At 39.8% G+C, this 25,449-nt stretch overlaps 1 protein-coding gene across 3 annotated transcripts in view; it reads left to right on the top strand.

Annotated features, from left to right (window-relative positions):
• Positions 1-25,449, top strand: part of clip2 (CAP-GLY domain containing linker protein 2) — a 67,366-nt gene that overhangs the window by 4,045 nt on the left and 37,872 nt on the right. For all 3 annotated transcript variants that reach the window (XM_039661787.2, XM_039661789.2, XM_039661788.2), the window contains exon 3: positions 12,410-12,921. In XM_039661787.2, the coding sequence (XP_039517721.2) occupies positions 12,410-12,921 (512 nt within the window). The remainder of the gene's footprint in view (positions 1-12,409; positions 12,922-25,449) is intronic.

Below are 25,449 nucleotides of genomic sequence, written 5' to 3'. Positions count from 1 at the left end.
AATGACTTAATTTTCATTTTTGGGTGAACTAACCCTTTAAGGATTTAAGGATAAGGATTAATTTATATTTAATTTATACAGTCAACAAAATATTTTTACATTTGATAACTTTCTTTATGTACCTGAAAACTATTGTTAGACCTACCTTTAAAGCACTGTTTATTTCATATACAATTTTGTTCTTTTGTATTTATGTATGCCTGTTGAATGTTAAATGGAACATTCCAGGTTCTATAGAAATGTTTTCATGATGCTGCAATAAACCAACTAGGATACCTTAATGTATGCGCTTTTGAACTTTGCTCGTTCAAAATATGATTAAAAAATATTGGTATATATTTAAACCTATTTAAAACCATTAAATAATCTGTAGTTCTACAATTGTAGAACAATAGTGTAGCATAATTTGATTACTCTTCATCTAGATGTGAGCTTTATACAAAATGGTAGACCATTTGAGAAGAGCAATGGGTGTAAATCACTTTAATTCTTGACAATTTGATCTGAGTTGTGGTTTATGGTGATAAATGTGCTTAATTATATTTTGAGTCAGATGACAAGCGCTGACACTGGTGACACAGACATTTGTTACATAAATCACAGTGAGCTAATCCCTGCCTCAGTGATGTGGCCGACCTCACATCCAGCCACGACGAGACCAGACCATGTTATTTACATTAGTTTGTGTGTCAGCCAGAAGAGTGCCATGGTTCAAGCAGACTGGAATGCTTTGTTCGTAGAACACACACACATACAGGAAGTGCAGTGAAAATCAGGTGTTGTACTGCTGCTCAAATAAAGAAGTCATCATACATCTGATTCCTAAAAACAAGTTTACAAAGGCATTTTACGCAAAAAATCTTTTTATACCAGCCTTTTGGTCTGTACTAACAACATGTATTGTACATTTAAACAAAAGCAGTTCATGATATTTATGATTGTGTTGTTGAAACGTGGTAACCTGTCTGTTTTTTTTTAAATGTATACTATGGTAAATAATGTGTTGTGTCCTGTGGTATTACACTACCCGTCTGTTATACGAGCGAAATGCACTAGACTTGATCATATTTATCTGGCTGTTCTCTGAGACCAAAGAAGAAGAGTGTGTGCTTGTGACAAAAATGTGAATGCAAAAATGCACTTCAAAGTTATTCAGCTAATACTTTTTTTAACGAGGTTTCATAAAGACACATCAGAAATCTTTGTATGAGCTGTGTGTGTATGTTTTTAACTTGAAGCCATTATCACTTACCTTGACTTATTTCAATATTGGGCATGAATGAAAGGCCCTGAGTAACATTCACTTTCATTATCATAAATGAGGAGCAGGTGCTAAATGGCAAAATGTCTCATATCACAGTTACTGACCAGATTATTAAACATCTGGGTGGTTGATATTTCATCATAAAATTTAAGAGAACAAAACAAAATCTGAATGTTAAAGTATTTAATGGTGCTAACAACTGTTAGGGCATAAAAATATTCTAGGCTATACCCTTAAATGGCATAGAGTGTGACAGGCCATTTATTGCATTTATTACAGATGGCATGTTTTTTTCTGTTCAATAATCTTTTTGAATTGAGATGAAATTTTGAGGTCATCCAGTATACTTGTCGGGGGGTGGTGCAGGCAGAAGGAGATGAGGTGTCCCAAAGTTCCAAAGCAAAGCGTTTACTTGCAACAATATAATTTAAACTGGTACAGACAGGCAGAAGTACACACACACTAAATACAACAGAGAGCCCATGATCCTGCGGCACATGGCAAAGCTGCCGGCTCTGAGGTGCAGACGGGGAAAAAGAAGGGCACAGTGGAGACAGGGGGAGTGAGGATCGAGGAGAAAATGAAGGGAGTGAGGAGTCCAACGTAGCTGGGGGATGAAGGGATGAAGTGTAGCCAGAGAAGTGCAGTACAGAGGTGAGGGAAGGTCGACAAGCGACCAAGGTGGATCCGGGGGAAGAGGGAGCCTGGCGGAACTGATGAACTGATGTGCCACGGTGGAGCTAAGGGAGGTAGGAGCCAAGGTGGAGCTAATGGATCGACGGGCCGAGGTAAAGTCCTGGTTACAGAGGTTGGAGGCGGAGACCTGGGATCCACCGACCAGGTTGGAGCTGACGGCTGGCAGATCCACGGCTACTCCACCTCCCTGAAGGAGCTGAGGAGCTGACAAGAAGTGGTGGAAAAAAAGGTTGAGAGGTGGCAGATGGGAGGAGGTGGGAGAGGGAGGCTGGGTGGGAATTCAGACACCAATTCTGGCTCAGGGACAGACTCAGGCTTGGGGACAGAAGAATCGGGCTTGGGGACATAAGACTCAAGCTCAGGGACAGAAGACTCGGGCTCGGGGACAGAAGACTCTGGCTCGGGGACAGAAGACTCACGCTCAGGGACAGAAGACTCAGGCTCTGGGACAGAAGACTCAGGCTCGGCGACTGAAGACTCAGGCTCGGGGACATAAGACTCAGGCCCGGGGACATAAGACTCTGGATCGGGGACAGAAGACTCAGGCTCGGGGACAGAAGACTCAGGCTCGGGGACAGAAGACTCAGGCTCGGGGACAAAAAAAACAGGCTCCGTGACTGAAGACTCAGGCTCGGGGACAGAAGACTCAGGCTCGGGGACAAAAGACTCAGGCTCGGGGACAGAAGACTCAAGCTCGGGGACAGAAGACTCTGGCTCGGGGACAGAAGACTCAAGCTCAGGGACAGAAGACTCAGGCTCGAGGACATAAGACTCAAGCTTGGGGACAGAAGACTCATGCTCGGGGACAGAAGACTCAAGCTCGGGGACATAAGACTCAAGCTTGGGGACAGAAGACTCATGCTCGGGGACAGAAGACTCTGGCTCGGGGACAGAAGACTCGGGCTCGGGGACATAAGACTCAGGCCCGGGGACATAAGACTCTGGATCGGGGACAGAAGACTCAGGCTCGGGGACAGAAGACTCAGGCTCGGGGACAGAAGACTCAGGCTCGGGGACAAAAAAAACAGGCTCCGTGACTGAAGACTCAGGCTCGGGGACAGAAGACTCAGGCTCGGGGACAAAAGACTCAGGCTCGGGGACAGAAGACTCAAGCTCGGGGACAGAAGACTCTGGCTCGGGGACAGAAGACACAAGCTCAGGGACAGAAGACTCAGGCTCGAGGACATAAGACTCAAGCTTGGGGACAGAAGACTCATGCTCGGGGACAGAAGACTCAAGCTCGGGGACATAAGACTCAAGCTTGGGGACAGAAGACTCATGCTCGGGGACAGAAGACTCTGGCTCGGGGACAGAAGACTCGGGCTCGGGGACATAAGACTCAAGCTTGGGGACAGAAGACTCATGCTCGGGGACAGAAGACTCCAGCTCGTGGATGGAAGACTCAGGCTCGGGGACATAAGACTCAAGCTTATTACAGAAGAATCGGGCTTGGGGACATAAGACTCAAGCTCGGGGACAGAAGACTTTTAGCTCGGGGACAGAAGACTCAGGCTTGGGGACATAAGACTCAAGCTCGGGGACATAAGACTCAGGCTCGGGGACAGAAGACTCAGGCTCGGGGTCTTCTAGGAGAGGGAGGCTGGGTAGGAATTCAGACACCGATTCTGGCTCGGGGACAGAGTCAGGTTAGGAGACCGAAGACTCGTGCTCGGGGACAGAAGACTCAGGCTTGGCAGGTCTGACGTGAAGCTTGGGCTCGGCAGGGCTGACGTGAAGCTCAGGCTCCTAAATATATGGAGGAAGACAAGGTATATTGGTGTCGAAGTCTATTAAATCTACTTCCTCTGGATTCTGGACGAGGACAGGAACAGGGGACTCTAGGAGGGTGGTCTCGGTGGGATGAGATTTTGGACGGCTGGTTTCAGCGGGACGAGATTTTGGACGGCTGGTTTCGACGGGACGAGACTCTGGAACGGATCCAGTCGATGTGATGACGATGCTGGCTGGGGTGTGTGGTTGAGCAGTGATGTCCTCATTAGCCTCTCCTATGGTGAAGGTTGAGCCACTCAACCACAGCACATGATCCAGGCATTGAGCTAAGGTGCCTGGGATAGCAGCTGCTGGAGCCACCACAATAACATAATCACATCAATATTCTTGAATTGAGACAAATTATTTTAAAAATGGTAACCAAAAAATACATAAACACTAGACAATACAACATCTAAAAAAATAAATAAAAACACTTAATTTCTCACCACATTTGAATGTTAAGTTCAAAATTGAGCACTAATTTTGTGCACTTAATATTCCTTTAATTTTTTGTTTTTTTTGTTTAATGTATTTTATTTTATTAAATCCATGCATGATTCTCTGGTCATGTAAAATGGGATGTCAGCCGCCCACAGACTGTGGCTCTGTACACTCCGCAAACGTTTTCCCTGAAGATTTCTTACATGTGCAGGCCAGGCACAGGAAATGAGTAGCATATTTATTCAGACACAAGACATCACTTCAGTAGCTTTAAAAATGTTTTTAGGCCAACTCATTTTGTATTAAATTTTTAAGAATGCTTTAAAATGGTGCCACATAGTCCTTTATTCTGTTTCTTAATCTAGTTTCTCTCTGTTTCTCTCAGTTTCTCTCAGCCTCAGATGGACTACCACTGGATCATTTACATACTGTCTAATGGATGACAGAGACTGAATAGTCTAATAGCTGGCTAATAGCTTTCAATCTGATTGGCTGGCCACAACCAAAATTAGCAAGTCAGAGACACATCTTCATCAGTTCACCAGAAAAAGGTCAATTTGGACAAAATTATTTGATTTAGACTGATCTTTTCCAACATACTATCACCCAGAGCTATCTCATCACTTTGAGGGGGATTTGAGGCTTGCATAAACAAGATTGAATTTCGGGATGCTACTCCCTGAATTGTTTGATAAGTAAAGTTAGCTGCATAAAGTAAGCTTTTTCTTGCCATATTTTATTTTAGATATGATATAAAAGCGAACGTGCCAATTCTGCACTTTCTTCTCATGATAAAAGCTTGACTTAACAGATGAGAATCAGATATGTGGTGTAGACATATTTCTCATAGCGGTGAGAAAACTGAGGGATGAAATTGATAGAACAAGAAAAACAATTATTGTATAGAGTTCATCCTTCAGTTCAACCTCTTCCATGAGATTTTAATTTGACATCAGTGTTCATATTGACAAATCTGTGCATGTCAATATAACATTATGTAAAAAGATAAAATAATGATTGGTCATTTCACATGTCAGTCAAATGATACCTTCCTGTCTAAGTAGCCAAAACACACAATGTGGCCCAGGCTTTATTCAAATTGTGTTATCATTTCAAGTAGAATAGCAAAAACTTGTTTTAACCTAGTTTTATGAACATTCCTCTTGTCTATCATTGGTCAATAAAATAACTAGTCCCACCTTAAAGGCAAACCATTGCTTGGACCAATGTTGCTGGGTTTGGGTTCAGGATGCTCAAGTATAAGCAGAGCAGTGTTACGCTTTTTACTGAGAATCAACTTATAAATTCTATTTAAATTACACTTAATTAAGTTTGTACTTGAATATTAAATGGGATAAGAAAAAAAAGGCCTATAAAAAGTTATTATGAATCCAATTATGAATCCAAGTTTGTTTTTATCTGGAGATACATTTCCAATTTGAACTGAGAAAAAGAGAGAGAGTCTTAGAGGTGGAGGAGTTATCAAGACACCACAAAGAGCTTCTGAGAAAGAAGTGTGTGTGTGTGTGTGTGTCCAGGGGGTGGTTAAAGGCTGAGCCGGGGTCATTGTGTTAGCTAGCTTGTGCTGCTGAATGGTGGGATTGAGATGGTGGGAGGAGGAGTGCAGGCACAATGGTGAAGTGAGGCTTGTGTTCTTCTCTTCTTCCTGTATCACTCCTTTTTCTTTTTCCCCCCCTCGCTGATCTACTGTTACCGTAGCAACGCAGCCACATGGGCAAGCAATGCACCAGAGCTTCTGCTCAAGCCCCGCAATGGGCCGGGACTTCCTGAATGGGCCTAGTTTTCCCTAACATAGCGTAGTGCTCGTGTGCTCCTATTTTGAGTCCCGGCACATGCACAGACACACTCTTTCCGCTTGTTTTTTACTGAGTGTGCTTTACTGCTGCGCTAATGTGCAATGGACATTTGGAATGTAATGGGTCATCAGCTAGTGAAACAATGGAGCAGCACGTGAAAAAAAGTGTCAAACTTTCTGAGTTTAAATACAGCTCTGGAAAAAAATAAGAGACCACTGCAAATGGAGCAGTTTCCCTTTATACTGTATGTAGCCTATGCGTTTGAGTAAAATGCACATTTTTGTTTTATTCAATGAACAACTGACAACATTTTTTCCAAATTTCATTTAGAGCCTTTAATGCAATCACAGCTTTCATGCTTCTTGGCATGCTCTCTACCAGTCTTTCACATTGATGTTGGGTGACTTCACGCCACTCCTGTGGCCAGTTGCAAAAACTTAACCACTATGTTAAAGGGTTAGTTCACCCAAAAATGAAAATTAAGTCATTAATTACTCACCCCCATGCTGTACCAACCCCGTAAGACCTTCGTTCGTCTTCGGAACACAAATGAAGATATTTTTGATTAAATTTGAGAGCTGTATAACTACCACATTGTCTGCCAAAGGGACTGGCTCTTGACGGCCCAGAAAGTCAATGAAGAAAATGTTTAAATATTCCAGGTGACTACAGTGGCTCAACTATAAGTTTATCAAGCGACGAGAATACTTTTTGTGCGAAAAAACAAACAAAAATAACGACGAGTTTATTCGACTATTCCTTTTCTTCCTTGTTGGCCTGAAACGAGACTTCCTTATATTTCCACGGCGCATGCGCGAGAATTGCGATCTGAAGTAGTGTAAGCAGATCGCAATTCTCGCGCATGCGTCGTGGAAATCTAAGGAAGTCTCGTTTCTGGCCTACAAGGAAGAAAAGAAATAGTCGAATAAACTCTTTATTTTTGTTTGTTTTTTCGCACAAAAAGTATTCACGTCACTTGATAAACATAGTTGAGCCACGGTAGTCACTTGGGATATTTAAACCTTTTCTTCATTGACTTTCTGGGCCGTCAAGAGGCAGTCCCTTAGGCAGCCAATGTGGTAGTGAGACAGCTCTCAAATTTAATCAAAAATATCTTCATTTGTGTTCCGAAGACGAACGAAGGTCTTACGGGGTTGGTACAGCATGGGGGTGAGTAATTAATGACTTAATTTTCATTTTTGGGTGAACTAACCCTTTAAGACTGTGTCTGACCAACAAGAGGTAATCAGTCTTACTTTTACAATTCATATTAGACCGATCTACCTTTGTGCAACTGGCTTAAAAAGTTAGGACCAGTTTTGAAAAAAAAAAAGATGACTAACTTTTAAGACTAGTCTTAGCAGTTTATGCAACTGGCCACTGGCGCAAAATTTCAAACAGCTCTGCTTTCTTTAATGGCTTGTGACCTTCCATCTTCGGCTTGATCACATTCCGGAGGTTTTCAGTGGGGTTTAGTTTGGGCTGGCCAAGACAGGGTCTTTATCTGGTTGTCCTCCATCCACACCTTGATTGGCCTAATTGTGTGACATGGAGCATTGTCCTGTGGGAAAAACACATCTTAAGCCCTATTCGCACGGGATTAGTATTATCTGGTGACCTGTAGTAATTTGTAATAATTGCGGAGTTTGTCTGTGATCTTAATCCCGTGCGAATCGGCCATGTCTGTAATTTGTAAAGTAAAAATTCCCCCGCAAATTACCTAGTATATTTCTCCGAACACCGAGGTCCTGTGATAATATTAGTCCCGTGCGAATCGACATCTCTGTGATTTGGCCGGATCGTATATCATTTTTTCAAGGTTTTTGTTTCATCTGCGCCTTTTTTATCCATTTTTCGTGGAGAATAGAGGCTGATTTGGAGTGTTTTGATATTATTTTGGGTGCGGGGTCATATCGCTAGTACAACTATACAATTTGCAGAAAGAGAAAGCTGTACCATCAGAATAGCAAAAACAAAAAGAACGATTAGATGGAATGACATGTTTAGCAGGATATGGTAGGGACAATTCTTCTGTTTATTATATACAGCTAGACATAATAACGACAAGACATTTCAAAGCTATAGCCTAATGATATCATATCCGGGAGATAAGTCAGTAAATTCGAGTAAAATCACAGGCTTCGCTTATCCCGTGCAAATGCGCCACACGAAATTCAGACGTGGGTGGGTAATTTCAAATTGATATGTGGTCCCCAGGTAATACTAATCCCGTGCAAAAAGGGCTTTAGAGTTAGGGAATATTGTCAGAGCAGAAGGATGCAAGCTTTCTTCACTCGCTAAAATTAAATCGAAATGATCGTGGGAACTGAAATATTCCACAATGCATGCTAAAGAATTAAAAACACCAATCCAAGTGAACAATTTTGTTATGAAATTGTGTTATTCTAAAAAGGATAGTTTATCCAAATATCCAACATTTTTGTCAAAAATTACTGTCAAGAAGTTTTGGTCTCATGCATGTGCTGTGTCCGAAATCGAATACTATATAGTGTGCTAAAAGAGTAGTATGTAGGCGAAAAGTCCCCAGATGACCTGGGCTGCGTTCCAGTCCAAAATTGTCATGCCCTTCACTCGCTAACTTCCCTCCGTCTCGTTCACTCGGATGTATGACATTGCTTACGTTACACGAGTGCCCGCCCACTACTGGCGGAAATGGAACGTCCTATCCCCGCCTTGATCACTTGGAATCAGCTATGGAGTTGATGATTTATATATTTTTTTTCTTTAAGAATTTGTTTAAAGCAGCATCCAAATCTATATAGGTGTGTTTGGTTTGTTTTAAATTTTAAAACAATTATAATTAATATTTCATAGAGTTGTTTGTGGTGGTGGTGGTGGTGATAAGACGAGATCTGAGGTGACGTCACAATCGTGTATACATAGAGCTGCCTGATGTGTACATATGAAGTATGACTTGCACCCTCTGTTAAAATCGAGGGAACTAGGGTCCGTCCATATAAACTTCCCTCGTTCACTTCACGAAGTGGAACGCACTTCAAAATGGCGGCAGGGATTCCCCCGAGGCGAAGTGCTTAGGGAAATTCGCAAGTGCGTGTCTAAAAGTGGACTCGAACGCAGCCCCATTACTTCTGCCAAGATTCTGAAGTGCGCATTTGATGGTCACTTTACTGTCCAATGTGTCACTTAACTGTCACAACTGATGCTGGTAGTCCATGTAACAGTAACAACATGGTTGATGTAGCATGTCCGAATTTCATTCATACTACCCATATTTTGGTTACTCATTGGTTCATTGATTAACAAACACCTGCTCCTTGTTTTCATCATTAGTTTGCCCTGTGTAGCCCTCACTTTGTTCACTTGTGTTTCTCCTATGATCTTCCTTATGGTTAATCTTGTGAATTATCTTCTTCGTTTTGTTTATAATAATAGTGCCTCTTCTCCTTGTTTTGCCTGACCCACAGTGACTATAACTTCAGAGATTTTTGTCCCTCGATTGACGGAAACTGACTGAAAGTGGAAGTAATCCATTTGAATAAGAGAGACAACCACTGTATATGATGAACATTTAATTTAAGCTTTTATTCACATAGAAACATTGATTATCCTTACAAATAGAGCACATCAATTATGGTAAATGGAAGCTTAAACATGCTTGCTTGACCCGTGAGAACCAATGATGTTTGTTCTTGTGCTTTAAGCAAATACAGTTGAGCTGCCACTCACCACTAGTTTTCGTATTCTAGCCTATTTTCTGCAAAAAGATTTGTTTATATATTTCCGTTACAGATGACATTTACACGTCTGCCTCTGTGTGGTAAACTGCTGACCTCAATACTATTTGAATAACATCCAAAATTTTCGACGTAGACAGTCCTGTCAGCTCTAAGGAGGCAAACCGTCCCAGCATTTTTACACACCATTGCTAAACAACAGCAAATTAAATCATGTTTTTTTGACTGATGAGCCTCATATCAGAGATCTTTAACCACCATGTTTAAGAGTCAAACAACATGTTGGAGCAATTGAGACAACAGCGGCCATTATTATCCCCCTCCCCCTGCACCAATACCACCCAACACACATACACTGAGGTATGAAAGACTGACTGAACACATGCTAAATGAGCCGTGGCTCACACATCATCACTGGATCCTTCAAACGGTATCAGGTAAGCGGCATGTGTCAAAAGCGGCACATGTGCAGAGATACTCCGGTTCATAAACTATTTCACTGCAAATCCCACTGACCCAGATTCGTTCGTAAATTAGCATGCTGCTCAGCCTTGCGTGAAGTCTGCAGTGACATCCAGACATGAGTGAAATGATGAAAGTACTCATTTGATGCTATGCGTTAAATGAGCCGTGTAACAAGTGTTGACAACATATGTTGTGAAATACTGAGAATGCTGTAAAATCTCTAAATGGATGTTTTTCGATATCCCTCGTAGGGGTGTCACGATTCTCCAAATCCTCGATTCGATTAAGTTATCGATTCGATATCTTCGATTCGATTCTCGATTTAAAAAAAAAAATGTAAAGCGCAGATTGCTATGCAATTTTTAGACTACACATTTATGCATTATGCAATATAAATTTGTTCACAATGTACACTACACCATTGCCAAATTTAAAATATAACAAAAACAAGTAACATAACTTAATAGTATAACATTTAAAGCCCCTGAAATGACTAGAAAAAAAGTTTAGTTAATTTTGATGAACGAGATTGAACAATAAAACGATCCGAACTTTCCATCACGGGCGCGACATGGGGCGTGGCAGTATCGACGATACCATTTTTTATTTCGATTTCGATACCATTGAATTAATTTCGATCGATTTCGATTTAATATCGAAATCGTGACACCCCTAATCCCTCGGGTTACTTTCGTGGACTTATCTATCTCCAACTTTCAAGTCAATAACGTCAACTTACAATTGTAAATCTAAAAACCAAGTAAACATACTTGTTCCTTCTGAAATGTCACATAACATAAGTAAATGTGTTGTGAAATGGATTTTTGTGTGTGTGATTTATGTTTTAAGATTTTCATTGAATATTATAGGGCAGGGATTTAAGTGCCCTTTCACATCTACCTTGTTTGGTCCGGACTTTCGGACTTTTCAGTTTGGTCCGAATCAAAATTACAGATATGAAGCCTTCTCAGACCACCGTTCGGACCAAACAGATGAAATTTGGTCTGATGAAAAGAGGTAGTCTCCGTCCGGATCAAACTGGAAAAAAGGTTTGGTTTGTTTATAGTGTGAAAGCATTTCTGTTTGTTTCGGACTTTCAGACCTTTTACAGGAAGTTCTGGTGGTTCCCAAAAAGCCGAAAAAACAGAAGGTGGCGGGAAAAATGAGCCATGTAGCACATGGGGAGATGAGGAGACGAGGTTTTTAATTGAAGTGTGGTCTGATGACATAATGAGAAGTCAACTTGCATTCTTCTCCTTTCCTGCCAGCGGCGATAAAATGTTTGCGTGACGAGGACATTCATTTGGCGAATTTGAACTAGCCACTTTGTATAGTTGGTGTTGCAGGTAATTATGCCATAAGAATAACAATATAGTTGCAACGATATGCATCTGTACGTTCATGTTGTCAAAGTTACCCGGCGAATTGACAACATGCTGACGTCAGACGCACGTCCATTTACTAAACCAATCAATGTCAAGAGGCAGCCCACATAGATGATGACAGAACGTTACTATGTCATGTAAAGCTCTTTAGTGAGTTCGCATAATTGCAGTGTGAAACCTAAACCAAACCTTTCTGAAAGTTTAAAATGTATCAGAACTTGAACTTTGGTTCGGATCGGAACTTTTAGGTGTGAAAACGCCCTAAATCTTTCGGGTCCCTTACAGAAAACATGTTGTGACAAACAGCATTATGGTACAAATGTTAATACCATGGTACTTTTGTTGTACATCAGTGTTTTACTATTGTACCACAGCACTAATTGTTATTCACATACATTACTGTTCAAAATTTGAATTCTTTCCTAGAATAATAATAAATGTTTCTTGAGCATATTTTTTTGTTCTGAAGGATCGTGACAATGAAGAGTAATGATACAGAAAATTCAGCTTTGCAATCACAGGAATAAAATACATTTTGAAATATTAAAAAAAGAAAAGTTGAGGATGGTTTGGACAACTTTACATCTCATATAAAACCCATTTTTTTGGATGGCAGAAAGAATAGAAATACTTTAAAAACTTTGAGCAACACAGAACTCCAGACTGTCGCTCTCCATATACCTCCATTGTAAGTCCATTATTGTACACAAAAATGTGATTATTTTAATAAATAAAATGAAAAAAAAAAACAACAACTCAGAGGCAGTTCTTTGGCAGTTGTGATTATGTTGATTGAAGCTTTGTTTTATTGAGCGTGTAATATTCCTTTTTTTTTTTGCTGTTTATCCACAGGTTGCCCCTACAAGCAGATGACTCCCACCCCAAGCAGCAACGCCTCCGACAAGTCCTCCAAAGCCTCTGAGGTGGGTGACGAGGTGGCCGGGGACTTTGTGGTCGGTGAACGTGTCTGGGTGAATGGAGTCAAGCTAGGAGTCATCGCCTATCTTGGAGAGACCCAGTTTTCCCCGGGACAGTGGGCTGGAGTGGTGCTGAATGACCTGGTTGGAAAAAATGATGGCTCTGTGAATGGAGTGCGTTACTTTGAGTGCCAGGCTTTGCAGGGCATCTTCACCCGGCCTTCCAAACTCATGCGGCAACCCGCCGGGGATGGGGGTGACGAGCAGCAGAACACACAACTGCAGGGTGGTGCGGGAGCATCCGGTCAGCGGGTGGTCATGCCGCTCAGAGAAGGCATGCTCAACAGCTCAATCAAAACCGGCAATGAGTCAGGATCCAACATGTCTGACAGTGGATCTGTGAAGAAAGGGGGAGAGAAGGACCTTAAGGTCGGAGATCGAGTGCTGGTGAGTGTTGATTTTTTTTTTTTTGAAAGTCTATATGTGATGCGATCTGGGAAAACCCGTCGGATGTCGCGCTGGTACGTTTTCAGTAAAGTCTAAATATAGATTGAATGTCAGTTTTTTGTCAAAATTGTGTTTTTATTGAATTATTATTCCATAACATCTTGAATATATCTTGGGAAAATTCACTAGTTTAGTGCAGAAAAATAGCGATTTATAATGTCCAGCTGAAAAGACTGTTTCTTTTTAAGAACACACAGGTGGAGCGGATGGGCAAAAAAACAATATCTCCCGTTTAGCTCTCCTTCTCTTAACACTACAAAGACAGTTCACCTATCAAAATAAACCACATAACAGAATAAAGTCCAGTCCTGGGTGAACTACAACAGCCCGCAAGTTTTTATTTATTTATTTTTATCCAGCGTTATCGTGTGGTGTGATGCGGAGCACAAGAGAACAACAGAGTTTTAAGCTGCTCGTTTAAAAGACCTTGCTCGCCTCTCAATCGTCCGATTTCAAAACGGTTTTCACAGGTTGAATTTTGAGTTCGTAAGCTTTTAAATGGAACCTAATCTATGATGATTACTTAAATATGTGATATAAAAAAGGGAACGCCAGTCGTCCCGCTAGCAGGACGTGACCTTCAATTAAACCTGTTTTTCTCAAAATTCCATTTCTGAAAATCATAGCGATCAGCCAACTTCAGATAACTATAACTTTTGTTACAGACAAACGATAAAAGAAATAAAAACAGATTTGGAAAGGGCTTGAACCCAGCTTTAATATGGTCTCAACTTGTAATATGTCAAATTCCACCATGTGGTGGGTTTTCCCAGATCGCATCACAGAATCCAAGACGGATCACTCATTTCTATGAACAGGAGAAAGTGTAACGCGCAGTATGGTGGAATGAATGTTCGGCCATATTTACCATTACTCTGGCGAAATTCAGTCATTTCAATTGGAATCCGTGCGCTCTGGAGTTTTGCCCGAGGGTAAAAAAGTTCCACAAGCAGATTGTTGCTTGTGTTGAAGTTGGTCAGGTGAATTTGCCGTGATGACCAGAAAGCTGCTTGGTTATAAAGTGACTTATGTTGGGTGAGCTGTGCTTCAAACATCGCTACACTATTGACAATGTCTGCACAATTTTGATGAAATATCGCTATTGTGATCGCACAGAACCAATCACAAATTGGTAAAGTCATCACATCACTGCAGATGCCATCAGAAGCTGAATGCCAGTTCACTTGGCAGTTGGCAGCCATATTTGCAATAGATCCCTATGGAGCTGTTCACACCTTGCGTGATCAATTGCAGCGCAACAAAGCAAGCTTTTTTCGACCAGTGTGTCTATTTTTCCCCGTCAGCACGCAATGAAATGAGCTGTCTAATTAGATTTAGTTACACAAAAGTGTTTGTGTTCAGTGTACAAGCTCCATTCGGAAAGGGTCTTTAGGCTCAGGAAACTTTAAAAAAGATTATATATCTGATTGGTCCAGTCAATGCTCATGTGCAGTCCTAAGTACACACCGGAGCATCTAATATCAGCTATAGTTGTCGCAATGACTTTACCAATTGATGATTGACTCTTTTATTTAGAAGGCATGGCTTATTCTGCCATATTTTGCATTGTACTTTTAAGCGTCTTGGTATAGCTATAGTTTTTGCTGGGAACTGCTCATGTGCATTGGCTGGACCAACCTGAAATTTTGGAGCACAAGAAACAACGTTTATGGGACTGTTAATGTCAGATTTTATTTCCGATTTAAAGTATGTTATTTAAATATGAGTTTGGCAGCGTACCCAAAATAGCTGCCCGAAGGAGTGGCAAATATGGCCGCTAAGTAAAGCTGACTTGCCATGAAAGGGAAGAGTAGAGTCGAAGTGCTCTGTTGAAATGTCTGCTGTTCATCTCTGATAGCATTTTCTTAAGATAATAGTTCTGATTCAAAGAGTTGATTGGCTGAGTGCTGATGTTTAGTATGTTGTTTGTGTCACTCATCTTAGCAGTGAAGTGTTATTGTTAGCGAAGCAGAGTGGTGTCAGTTTGCCTTCTGCGAGGAAGGCAAAAATCAAAATGCTTACTGACTTTCTTGATATTAACTTGTTTATTGAACTGTTCTAAATTTGCAACCACAGCCATGTTCAGGAAAACAGCACTCTGGCTAAATGTCTCTTGATTAAAAAGGACCTATAATGCCCTTTTTTGACGTCTTTATTTTGTTTTGGGGGTCAAATAAAATAGGTGTTCATGCTTGAGTGTTCAGAAAACACATTATTTTTCATGTCACTGTGAAAAACTGTATAGTTTTTGTTTCTATGAAGCTCCTCATTCTGAGAAGTGCAATGTGCTCTCTGACTGGTCAGCTGAACCAGTGTGTTGTGATTGGTCAACCGCTTCTAGTGTTTTTTGTTTAATGTTATTCTGCTTACTATAACTGCGAGTTTCAACACACTACTAACACAATTCAACCATGCCATGTCCATTTTTTTGCGTATACATGCCTTTGGGTGGGAATTGTTTCAATGAGAAATGTTGTGAGGGGTACGTTCCCAGAAGACAACTCAAGACTACAATCGAGGCATTTTAGGGTATTTTTTTTAAGTATTGTGTATTGTGTACTAGGGCTAGGCGCCAAAATCATCTCATACCCTGATAACGATATATATCATGATATAGTACTTAGTAATTAAATCAATTTATAGTTTATATATTGACCAGATGGAAAATATATTTTCTTTTCTTTCAATTTATTTTCTTTATTTCTTTCTTAGTTTTTAAAGTATCAAAAATTTGATTATTTTTCTCCCTTTATTTAGAACAACTGGGAAAATGATTGATTAAGAATCTATATAAAATATGAATGAAATATAAATACTTTTCAAAATCAAATAATTACAGGCCCAAAAATAAAATATTGCCATATAAATCGCCAAATTGTGTACATTGTATTTGAGGATTGTAAACAATAATTTGGAGTGACTGTGTTTTGTGGTTTTGGTGTTTTACAGACCTTTTTAAACAAAAGACTGACTATCTTATGCTATGAATAGGCTGTAGGTGAATTCTAATTAAATAGGGAAAGGAAAAGAAGCACAGAATCTAAGACACTGCCATTAATTTAGTACATACACCAAAAATTAATTCTGTGAATACTAAGTCAAAGGAATATTTATAAATTGCATTGTTTTGCACAGCAGTGCAATGACAATAAAGTCTTTAACTATGAATGCTGTGTACAAAAGAAGTAAAAAACATGACAAAAAGAATACCAATGTGTAAAGTACAATAAGAAACTCGGATAGGTTCCAGCACTATTCCTCTAAAAGGTTGTGTAAGGATCAATGAATGAAAATAAAAGTACAATAATAATTGAAAAGTAATACATTTTTTACAATAAATTTTAATTAAAATTTTAAAATTGGTCAAATCCAACTCTGTAAACTCAGCATCTGTTTTCAGAAGTGCCCTGCCTTCCACTGGTCCACTGACTCTTTCCAGTCCAGTGGGTTTTAATGTGTAAAAGTTCAAATTGTGTGCTGAATCTGCTGATGCATAATGCACTGCCATAGGATTAATCTTGTTTCCCGTGTGGGTTGCATTTTTGTTGTCTATCTTGCAAATCTTTGTTCGATCCAACCTCATGAAACTACTGACATGGATGTTGAAGCCTGTAAATGACTTGCATGCTCTACAGTTGATTGAGAATCTGATGAAATACCTTTTGTTGGGGAAAACCTTTTATATTTCTTTGAATTGATATTACAGTTATATATATTCAGTGATTCAGAATCATATAGGGAACAGAGCTAGAGTCCAATTATTTAACCATTCTTTTTATTTGCTTGCGGGTGCATTTCAGTATGCTATTACAACGCGTTCTCATCCTTTAGCGTCATATAGAACGCTATATGACAAAACGCCGCTATATACTACACGCATGGCACCCGTTATCGTTAAGATAACACGCACTGTGATGGGTAGGTTTAGGTGTGGGGTAGTGTTACGCTCAAGGATTTGTGACGACTTGGGTTCGCGTGTTATATTAACGATAAAGGGTTCCATGTGCGTAGTATAGCGCCGTTTTGTCAAAGGATGAGAACGGGCTGGCTATTATCAATTACAGATTTGCCTGTCCCTAAATGTTGTGTATAAAGTAAACTATTGTTCATATCTGGCTGTGAACAACTAATATGTGGCTTCTCTTGTGTTAGCTTTCTCATGTTAGGTAACAGATGCTGCCCAATAGCTGTCTGCTTGAGTATGCAGTTGATTGGCTAGGGGTCAAATTGCTATCCATTTAGTGTTGCGTAGTCCTAAAGCTTTTCAAGCAGTCAATATTCTTAATCAGATGGTATTACTGCTCCATAAACCATCAGCCATTGATCTTAGCTATCTATTTGTCTGCCTGCTTCAATCCCGACTGACACCTGATTGGTTTGTTCAGTGCTAAACACATCAGGGATGATCCCCTTAGACACAGAGTCATAGAGGCTGATTTCCCAGAGGCTGATTTTTCTTAAAACTAGCAGATTTAAATTTGATTTCAATGTTTATTGTGTGATTAGAATTAGGTTGATGGTAAACCTGCTGTGCATTACTGCCCGATTCACCTCCACCGGTGCCAAATTGCTAGCCACTGGGTCATCAGCTGGGAGCCACCCTTTACCGATGTTTCACCCCTTTAGTCCCAGAACATCTCAGGGTGTTGCGCCAGTGGGCAAGGACGTCCCCTGCCACTTCCTGCAGCTGGACTTAGATCTCAGGTCCTTATGCCTTGAGGCTTCTCAGCACCCCAGCTCTTGTCATTCCTCCTCAGCCATAGCCAAAAGCTTCCTTCCTCTTCGGCAATATCTTTTACAGCTTTCCCGACCTCGCCAGATCCGACTGGTTGACTGGGAAACAAAGCCATGGCAGCCTTCCTCCACTGGGTAAGTTGTTTCTCTCCATCCCTTTCCCTGGCATTCCACTACCAGTTCGGCGTACTGTGATTTTTTTTTCCGCTCGTTTGCCTCCTCTACTGCTTCCTCTCAGGGCAGTGTCAGTTCCACTATCACCACCCACTTTCTCGTCTCTGACCCCACACAAGGTCCAGTCTCAATGAGGTTTGCGTGATGGAAGTGGGGAACTGCAGTTATCTGTACAGGTCTGCCCGTAATGCCCAGTCCCTGCCACTGGCCAGGATGCTTTTTTGCTTAGTAGTGAATTTCAGCACTACCTGTCCTTCTCTTACAAATTGGACAGGCTGGCTCTTAAGGCTATAGAGCCTCTTGTTTGCCAATGCCCTTGCTCTTTCTGTGCATTCTGCCAACTTCCTTAGCACTTGGTCATGGTGCCACCTGTAGCGGCCCTGAGCCAAAGCAGTTTTGCACCCACACAGAATGTGATGGAGGGTTCCCTGAGCCGAATCGCACAGGCCACAGATTTATTCAACCCAAAAACCACCGTGCCAAGTTGACTAGGCTAGGAAGAGTGTCATAAGTGGCTCGTATAATGAAACTTAACTTGAAACTCTTGGGGAATTCTCCAAAGGTTGCTCCAACTTAGGGGTGGGCGATATGGAAAAAATATCATATCACGTTTTTTTTAGGAAAATCACGATCACGATTTTTTATCACGATTCTTTTTCAAGTTGGTTTTAATATTTTGCAAGTGGCTGTTCATTACAGCCAAACTAATGTCCTTATGTTAAAAACAAAGCCTTAGGTAACAAAAGAAAAAAGAAAGGCATACATTTAGGCCAGTGGCGAAGATAAAAATCTTTGTCATTATTTTCTTTGTTATTAAAAAAATAAGACAAGATAAACATTACACAAATTAATATTCAAATTAAATAAATAGTGCTTTATTTTTCAGATGCACTAGGTGTACTTAGCAGTAGCATTGAATAAAGTAATTAAATTAAACAAATATGAAATTAAAACACTACAGAGACTTCACTGAATAAATTGATTCTTATTAAAGCTACTATTAAAGTTCTCAGTCAGTGAGTGATTTTCTCCTTGTGTTTTTTTGTTTTTGTTTTATTAACACTAAAGGGATAGTTCCCTCAAAAATGAAAATGGTCTTAATTTACTCTCCCAAGATGTTTTAAACCAGAATAAGTTTCTTTCTTCTGTTGAAAATAAAAGTTATTTTGAATAATGTGGGTAACCGAACAGTTGCTGGTCTCCTTATAGTTTTTTTTATAGGTTCTCTGCTGGAAGTTAATGGGGTCCAGCAACTGTTTGGTTACCCACATAAAAAAAAAATCGTTCTTTTGTGTTCAGCACAAGAAAGAAATTAATACAGGTTTGTAACAACATTAGAGTGAGTAAATAATGACAGATTATTATTATTTTTTATTTTTTGGTGAACTATCCCTTTAAGGACTTGCGGCAGTACTATTTATTCCTGTTGCTTTTAGACCAGCACGCGACGCGTTTAATATAGACGCATCTTACACCAGATATTCTCTCAAATGTTTGCTTTCACTTTAGACATAGCCTGTTTATGTAAACATTGTGTGTATTTAACAGTATTAGCATAATAAGACTCGAGAGATAACTCGAGTCCAGTTGTCTCTCAGGCGCTGTTTGACAGACTTCTAGTGCCTGTGAGCGTCGGGTGTATGCGGTCAGGAAAGCGCACGTTAGAACAGCGCATCAGCGCGTGAATTAAATGTTTAACCGGCAAGGCTTATGCAAATAATGAACTTTTGTGAATTGCAGTGTCCCGTACCTGTTCATTAACGTGTGATCATGTGTAGGCTACGTCGCGTTGTACAGTTGAGAGACGGAGGCGCCAGAACTGAACTGATAGAATGCAATGTAACACGATACTATGATATTTCTTCAAAAGCAGATCGTGGAGACATTTTAATCGTCCACGATTAAAAATCGTCATATCGCACACCCCTACTCCAACTGACTGACCTTGGTAGGATGTTGGCCGACTTTGTCCACTGGCCTTGTTTGCCTAGGCCAACAGATTTCACAAGAAGTCTTTCCGCTTCCAATCTTGTCACTTCTATAATCACTAGCTTTTTCCGCTCTTTTATAGATGCTTTTGACCAGAAATTGCATGCCGCACCCCAGCCAAGACCCCTTCTTCCCTGCTGGGCTCTCCCAACAAACTCTTGGTGCCTCAGGTTGGCGATATCATTGTCGACGCAATCGTCTGCCTTCCACTTCCTGCTGGTCTGAACCTTGACACCAGCATTTCGGATAGAGATGCTCCGTTACCCTTTTTCTCTTCCCGATACCGATTCCGATACCTGGACTCAGGGTATCGGCCGATACCGAATACCGATCCGATACCTGGGTGTGTACAGTATCTATTTAGCTGCAATTCATTCTAGCACTGTATGAATTGATAGAATTATTATGGTGTGCTTCAAACTTACTAAATTTAACATGAACAAATACATAGAGCGAACTAGAGTATTTTTATTATCTGAATTACATTTTACATTTATGATTAGTATTTTATTGACGTGTATTGTGTACTGTAATAATGATTATTTTGTATTTCTTTTGTTCTTGTATTTTGCTTGTTTTATTGTTTGTAGCGCTTTGGGTTTTAGCAAAGCGCATTATAAATAAAATGTATTATTATTATTATTTCGTAGCAATATTTATCTTAAGTGAAAAAGAAGCATCTACATGCAGCTACACATCTAATACTGTATTTTAGATTTATAAAATAACTATATATATATATATATATATATATATATATATATATAAAAAAGTGCAACAAAAAAATCTAGGAATCTAAAAAGATTATATGAATAATATAAGAAAATAATCTCTTTATAACTGAAGATCAATAAACAATTTTGTTAAATAAAATGGTATCAGAAGGATAGCGGATAGAAGTACTCGCTGGTACCGATTCCAGAATTTTTATTGGTATCGGCGCCTCGGCGGCATTTACGATACTAGTATCGGAATCAGAACAACTCTAATTTCTGAAAAAATGGTCACTTGATTGTCTAAGCTCGAGTGCCAGCCTGATCTTCTCCAGCTTGTACCCACGTGAAATGCTCTTTAGTAGGAGCTGAAGAGTATTTCTTACAAACAATGTGTAACAATTGATATATTCCAAAAGCTATATATCATATATAGCTTTTGGAAATGGCTTCTAGCCTTGCTACTGTTGTTGCTGTTATTTCACAAGATGATTAATCTCCGTTCAAATTTGTACATAAATTATGACTGTCCCACTGGGGCTAATTTACTGTATAACTGCCTTTTTGTTGAGCTGAGCCAAGTCGAAGTTATTGACTGTAGCCATCAAACATCTACTACAGAAGCTGTTTATAGAACATGGGATGAATTTAATCTAGTATATTAGTGTTGTTGAACTCACTGGTTAAATCTTTAGAATTGTGTACAAAAAATATTTAGCTTGCTAGATTTTAAATATAATTTCAACACACTCTATCTGTTAAGTAGTATCCCAGTGTACGGTATAACAGTATAACTGAAGTGCTTTAGATAGATGTCAGTTCCCTGTTGTTGTTGTCCCCCCCCAACCCCCCCCCCCCCCCACACACACACACACAACTGATATCGTATTACCATGACTGTGCTTTAGTCCATGAAGGACCTCTCAAAGTCAGTGCTTTTCCATTGTTTGCTCTCAAAACAGTTACAAACGCACATGTGTAAAAACGATGCTCATGTATCAGCAATAAGTGAGCCAGAGCCTAGGACCATGACTCAATCGACCACTTTGACATTGCCTTGTAGCACTTTCACCTCGTAACTCATACCTTAAAATCCTTCCAAATTATTAGACTCAAAATGCACCACTTTAAGCAGGAAAAAAAACCCAATGCAAATATAATCCTTTTTAGTTGCACTTGTACAGATTTTTGGATCTGCAATAGGGTTCATTTTTACTAATAGTGAGCATTTATTTTTATCTGGACAGGAAGCACTTTTCCTGGTAGAGAGCATCTGTTGGTCCAGACAATCTCTTATGTAAAGCTAAAGCACTTTTAGTCGCTCTGTATAACCTAAAATGCCTTCAAGTTTATATGTAATGAAAATTCACCTTATCTTGTTTTATAGATCTTATTGTTATGTTATAGATCTTATTGTGAATGATTCATCAATGTATGTTGTTTTATTTTTGTTTTATCTCATAATGAAATCAAAATGTCTCAATTTAGAAAACTCAATCTTCTGTTGAAACAACACTCTCATTTGTCTCTGGTCACATATGCTGGATTTTTCTCGCAACAACCAGTGGATTGAACCAAGTACATGTCCCACATTTTTCTTTTCAAAAACCCTTTTGCTCCGCATGTAAATGTCACAATGGGCCCTGTTTACTCCTGGTATTGAGGTGTGTTTTGGTTGTTCGGATCACAGTGGATGTCAGTAAATACAGGTGTACATGGGATCTTTTGAGCTTGTCCAGTAGACCACTTCCAGAGGTAGTCGAAAATGCATTCACCTGTTTTGCCATCGTAAACAAGACCCTCCCCTCGAAGAAATCAGGACAGAAGTGGTTGAAGGGGGACAAAAGAGACGCATTAAAACACCAGGTGTAAACGGGTGTGTCTCCCTCGTCTACTTGTGACCCGGTGTTCTGACAATTCATGCTACCCATCGAGATTTGCTACTTACCGGTTATGCGCATGTGCAGACTCAGATTTTTTTTTCTTTTTTTACAAAAGGTACATTTTCCTGTTATAATATATAATTTCCCTTTAAAAAATGCTTACTACCATATGAATATTTGTACGGTCAGCCAGCTGAAAAAGAATAACTGAAATTTTCAGTTACTATGAGGAAAGGTGTACTTTGACAAGTCAAAGATGAATATATATTTTATTATAATTTTTACTTTTCACACCGTTTTAAAAGTAAAAACAGTAGTCTACAGTATACAGTAGCTACTCATAACTTAGAATTGTATTATAATTGTATTTCATACGACTTTAATCGGCATTCTGTGATCAATTCGCGCTACGGTAGCATTTTTCGACAAGGCAGCAAAAATCGACAGAACACCGGTCGACCAAATCACATCTTAATACTAAGGCCAAATATGGAACAAAATATTTGTTGCTACTAGGGATGTGACAGTACCAAAATTCCAGTAGTCGGGACCTATACCATTAAAATGTTACGGTTCTCTGTATCAATTTTGGTACCACAATAAAATCTGAAAAACTTTTCCAGTTTATTTAACTATTTGAACAAAAAAAAATAATTGAAGGCTACATGCTGTTTAAACAAAAATATTGATGATATTGAGAAATATTGAAAAAATTCAAGTGAAAAATAAGCAACCTTCTATGCACTTATTATTATTAGTAGTAGTATTTTTAAAAAATGCAGACGTAATTAAATCTATTGTACAGTAGCCTGATATAATTATTAATATATATATTAAGTTAAACCAAACTTTTATTTTGACGGGTTGCCTTAAAGACCTTTGCCTTTGTGTCCGTGTATGATATGACGATAGTTTTTTCTCAAATGAAACGGTAAAATGTTCATGAAGTGACTCTCGGAGATGAATTGAATCGAATAATGAATCATGTCATCATATCGTGAGGCAGCAGAGACTGAAAACAGCGCACGCGTCACTCTTGCTTCAGTGTGTGTGTGTGTGTGTGAGGTAATGTTAAATAAAACCGTGCTTCTGCGCCGTTCATTCACACAGAGACAAGCAGAACATGCAGGGTTCATATTTAGTCTTTTTGCAGTTTAATATACACAGACACCATATCAGCAGCGCCGCCGATCGCCATGTTTAAGCGCTTTCATGAAGAGGACGCATCCAGAACTGGATTTGACGCGTACTCTACCACCGGTACTTGGTACCGTGACATTTAAAATTTTTTAGTACCGACTTGGTACCGAAGTACCGAATATTTTGACAACACTAGTTGCTACCTGTGCTTAATGGATGCCAGACTCCTCTAATGCACCATTTTCACAATGGCACGTTTCCACAGTTGTCAACATCGCAATTTTTTTTAATAATAATAATTTCATTTTTTTAAAGGTTCTCTGAGCGATCCTGGGTGTTGTTGATGTTCGGAATATTTTCAAACAAATCGGAGGCTAGCTAGACCCTCCCTCCGCCGCATCTCATCTCCTCCCCCTCCCTTCCGTGTTTCCTGAAATAATTGTGAACGTGCATAGTTCTAGCTAATTATATCCTTGTGTGGGTTTGGCGAACATAAAGCGTCAATTTAGAAGAAAAAAAAAACAATTTAACGTTACCCACCTGTCCAGCAAAAACAGAGCAACCTGACGTCGGACTGGAAGCCCTTCTGCCGCCGGAGTTCTCGCCATCGTTCAAAAGCTTTGCTACCGATGTAAATTCAGAACTTTGCACGTTCTTTATCCGACTCCTTCTTCTTTTTAATTTGTTCTTCAGAACGACGTCTATTTGGTCGTGTGTCGGCCATTTTTCAAACTTCCCTCTCATGCTTCTATCTCCTTCACACACACACCCCCTTCATGTGCACACGCAATAACCCCCAGACCCACCCTCAAATACTTCTTGCCAGTGATTGGCTGGAACACTGTTTGTTAGGTTTCGTGGTCCGGGTGAGACATGATTGTTTTTGTTGCCGTTTGTGGAGCCTGTGGTGTCTACAGAGACCGCGTTTTTTTACAGTGTGTTTAGGGGACAGGCAGCTAGCCGATAGTGAGGAGACGTTTGATGTATGTGACAAAAAATGTTTTGGCCCCACATCGCTTAGAGAACCTTTAAGTTTATATTGCTTTACTTTTTGTTATTGCCAGTAAATTACAAAAAAAAAAAATAATAATTCTGCGAGGGTGTTTCTAATAAGCTGCTGAGGGAGTGATTGGAAATTTGACATCTTCCTCTCTTCTGACTGCTGTAATCAATTTCTTGTTAATTTTCCCCTCTTTTGGAAAGTTGTGGAAATGTTTCATGGATTTTTTTCTTTTGCTTTTATAGCAAATTTATAGAAAAAAATATATTTTATATAAAATACACCCATTCACCACTATTGAAGTTTACCCAACTATGATGACTTCCGCTTCTGAGAACCCCCGGAAATGTGAAAAGGGTCCATTATTTTGTTCACATAAACCTAAATGCTGGCACTGGCTTGCAACTTAAAAATAAAAAGTTTGCATGAAAAAAGTTAAAAATTCAAACTGCCATCGATTTGCCATCTCTTCTACATCCCTTCTGAGATCAGTTAGCTATTGAAACTCTAGAAAAGTCCTGGAAGATGTCCTTTTTGGACAAAAAAAAAAAAATTGGGTAAATGGATGGATGGATGGATATATTTTGGCGGTCATAGTGTTATATTTGTAGCACGATGTGTAGAGGGGTTCTTTACGCTGGTGTTATTGAGCAGACTTCTGAATGTGTCTTAGTCAGTTCAGACAGTCTGTCGAAAGACCTGTAAAGCCTAGTTCACACTACATGATTTTAAAATGTTGGGCTGAACTGTGCAGTTCACATTACATGACTTGCTCTCAGTGAAATCAGGAGTGTTCAAGTTGTTTAGCTGTTCACACCACACAACACAACGTGAT

The sequence above is a fragment of the Pimephales promelas genome, chromosome 4, assembly GCF_988280905.1.
Source record: "Pimephales promelas chromosome 4, fPimPro1.hap1.1, whole genome shotgun sequence".
In the NCBI taxonomy this organism is placed as follows: domain Eukaryota; kingdom Metazoa; phylum Chordata; class Actinopteri; order Cypriniformes; family Leuciscidae; genus Pimephales; species Pimephales promelas.
This window is presented reverse-complemented; position numbering and strand designations above follow the sequence as displayed.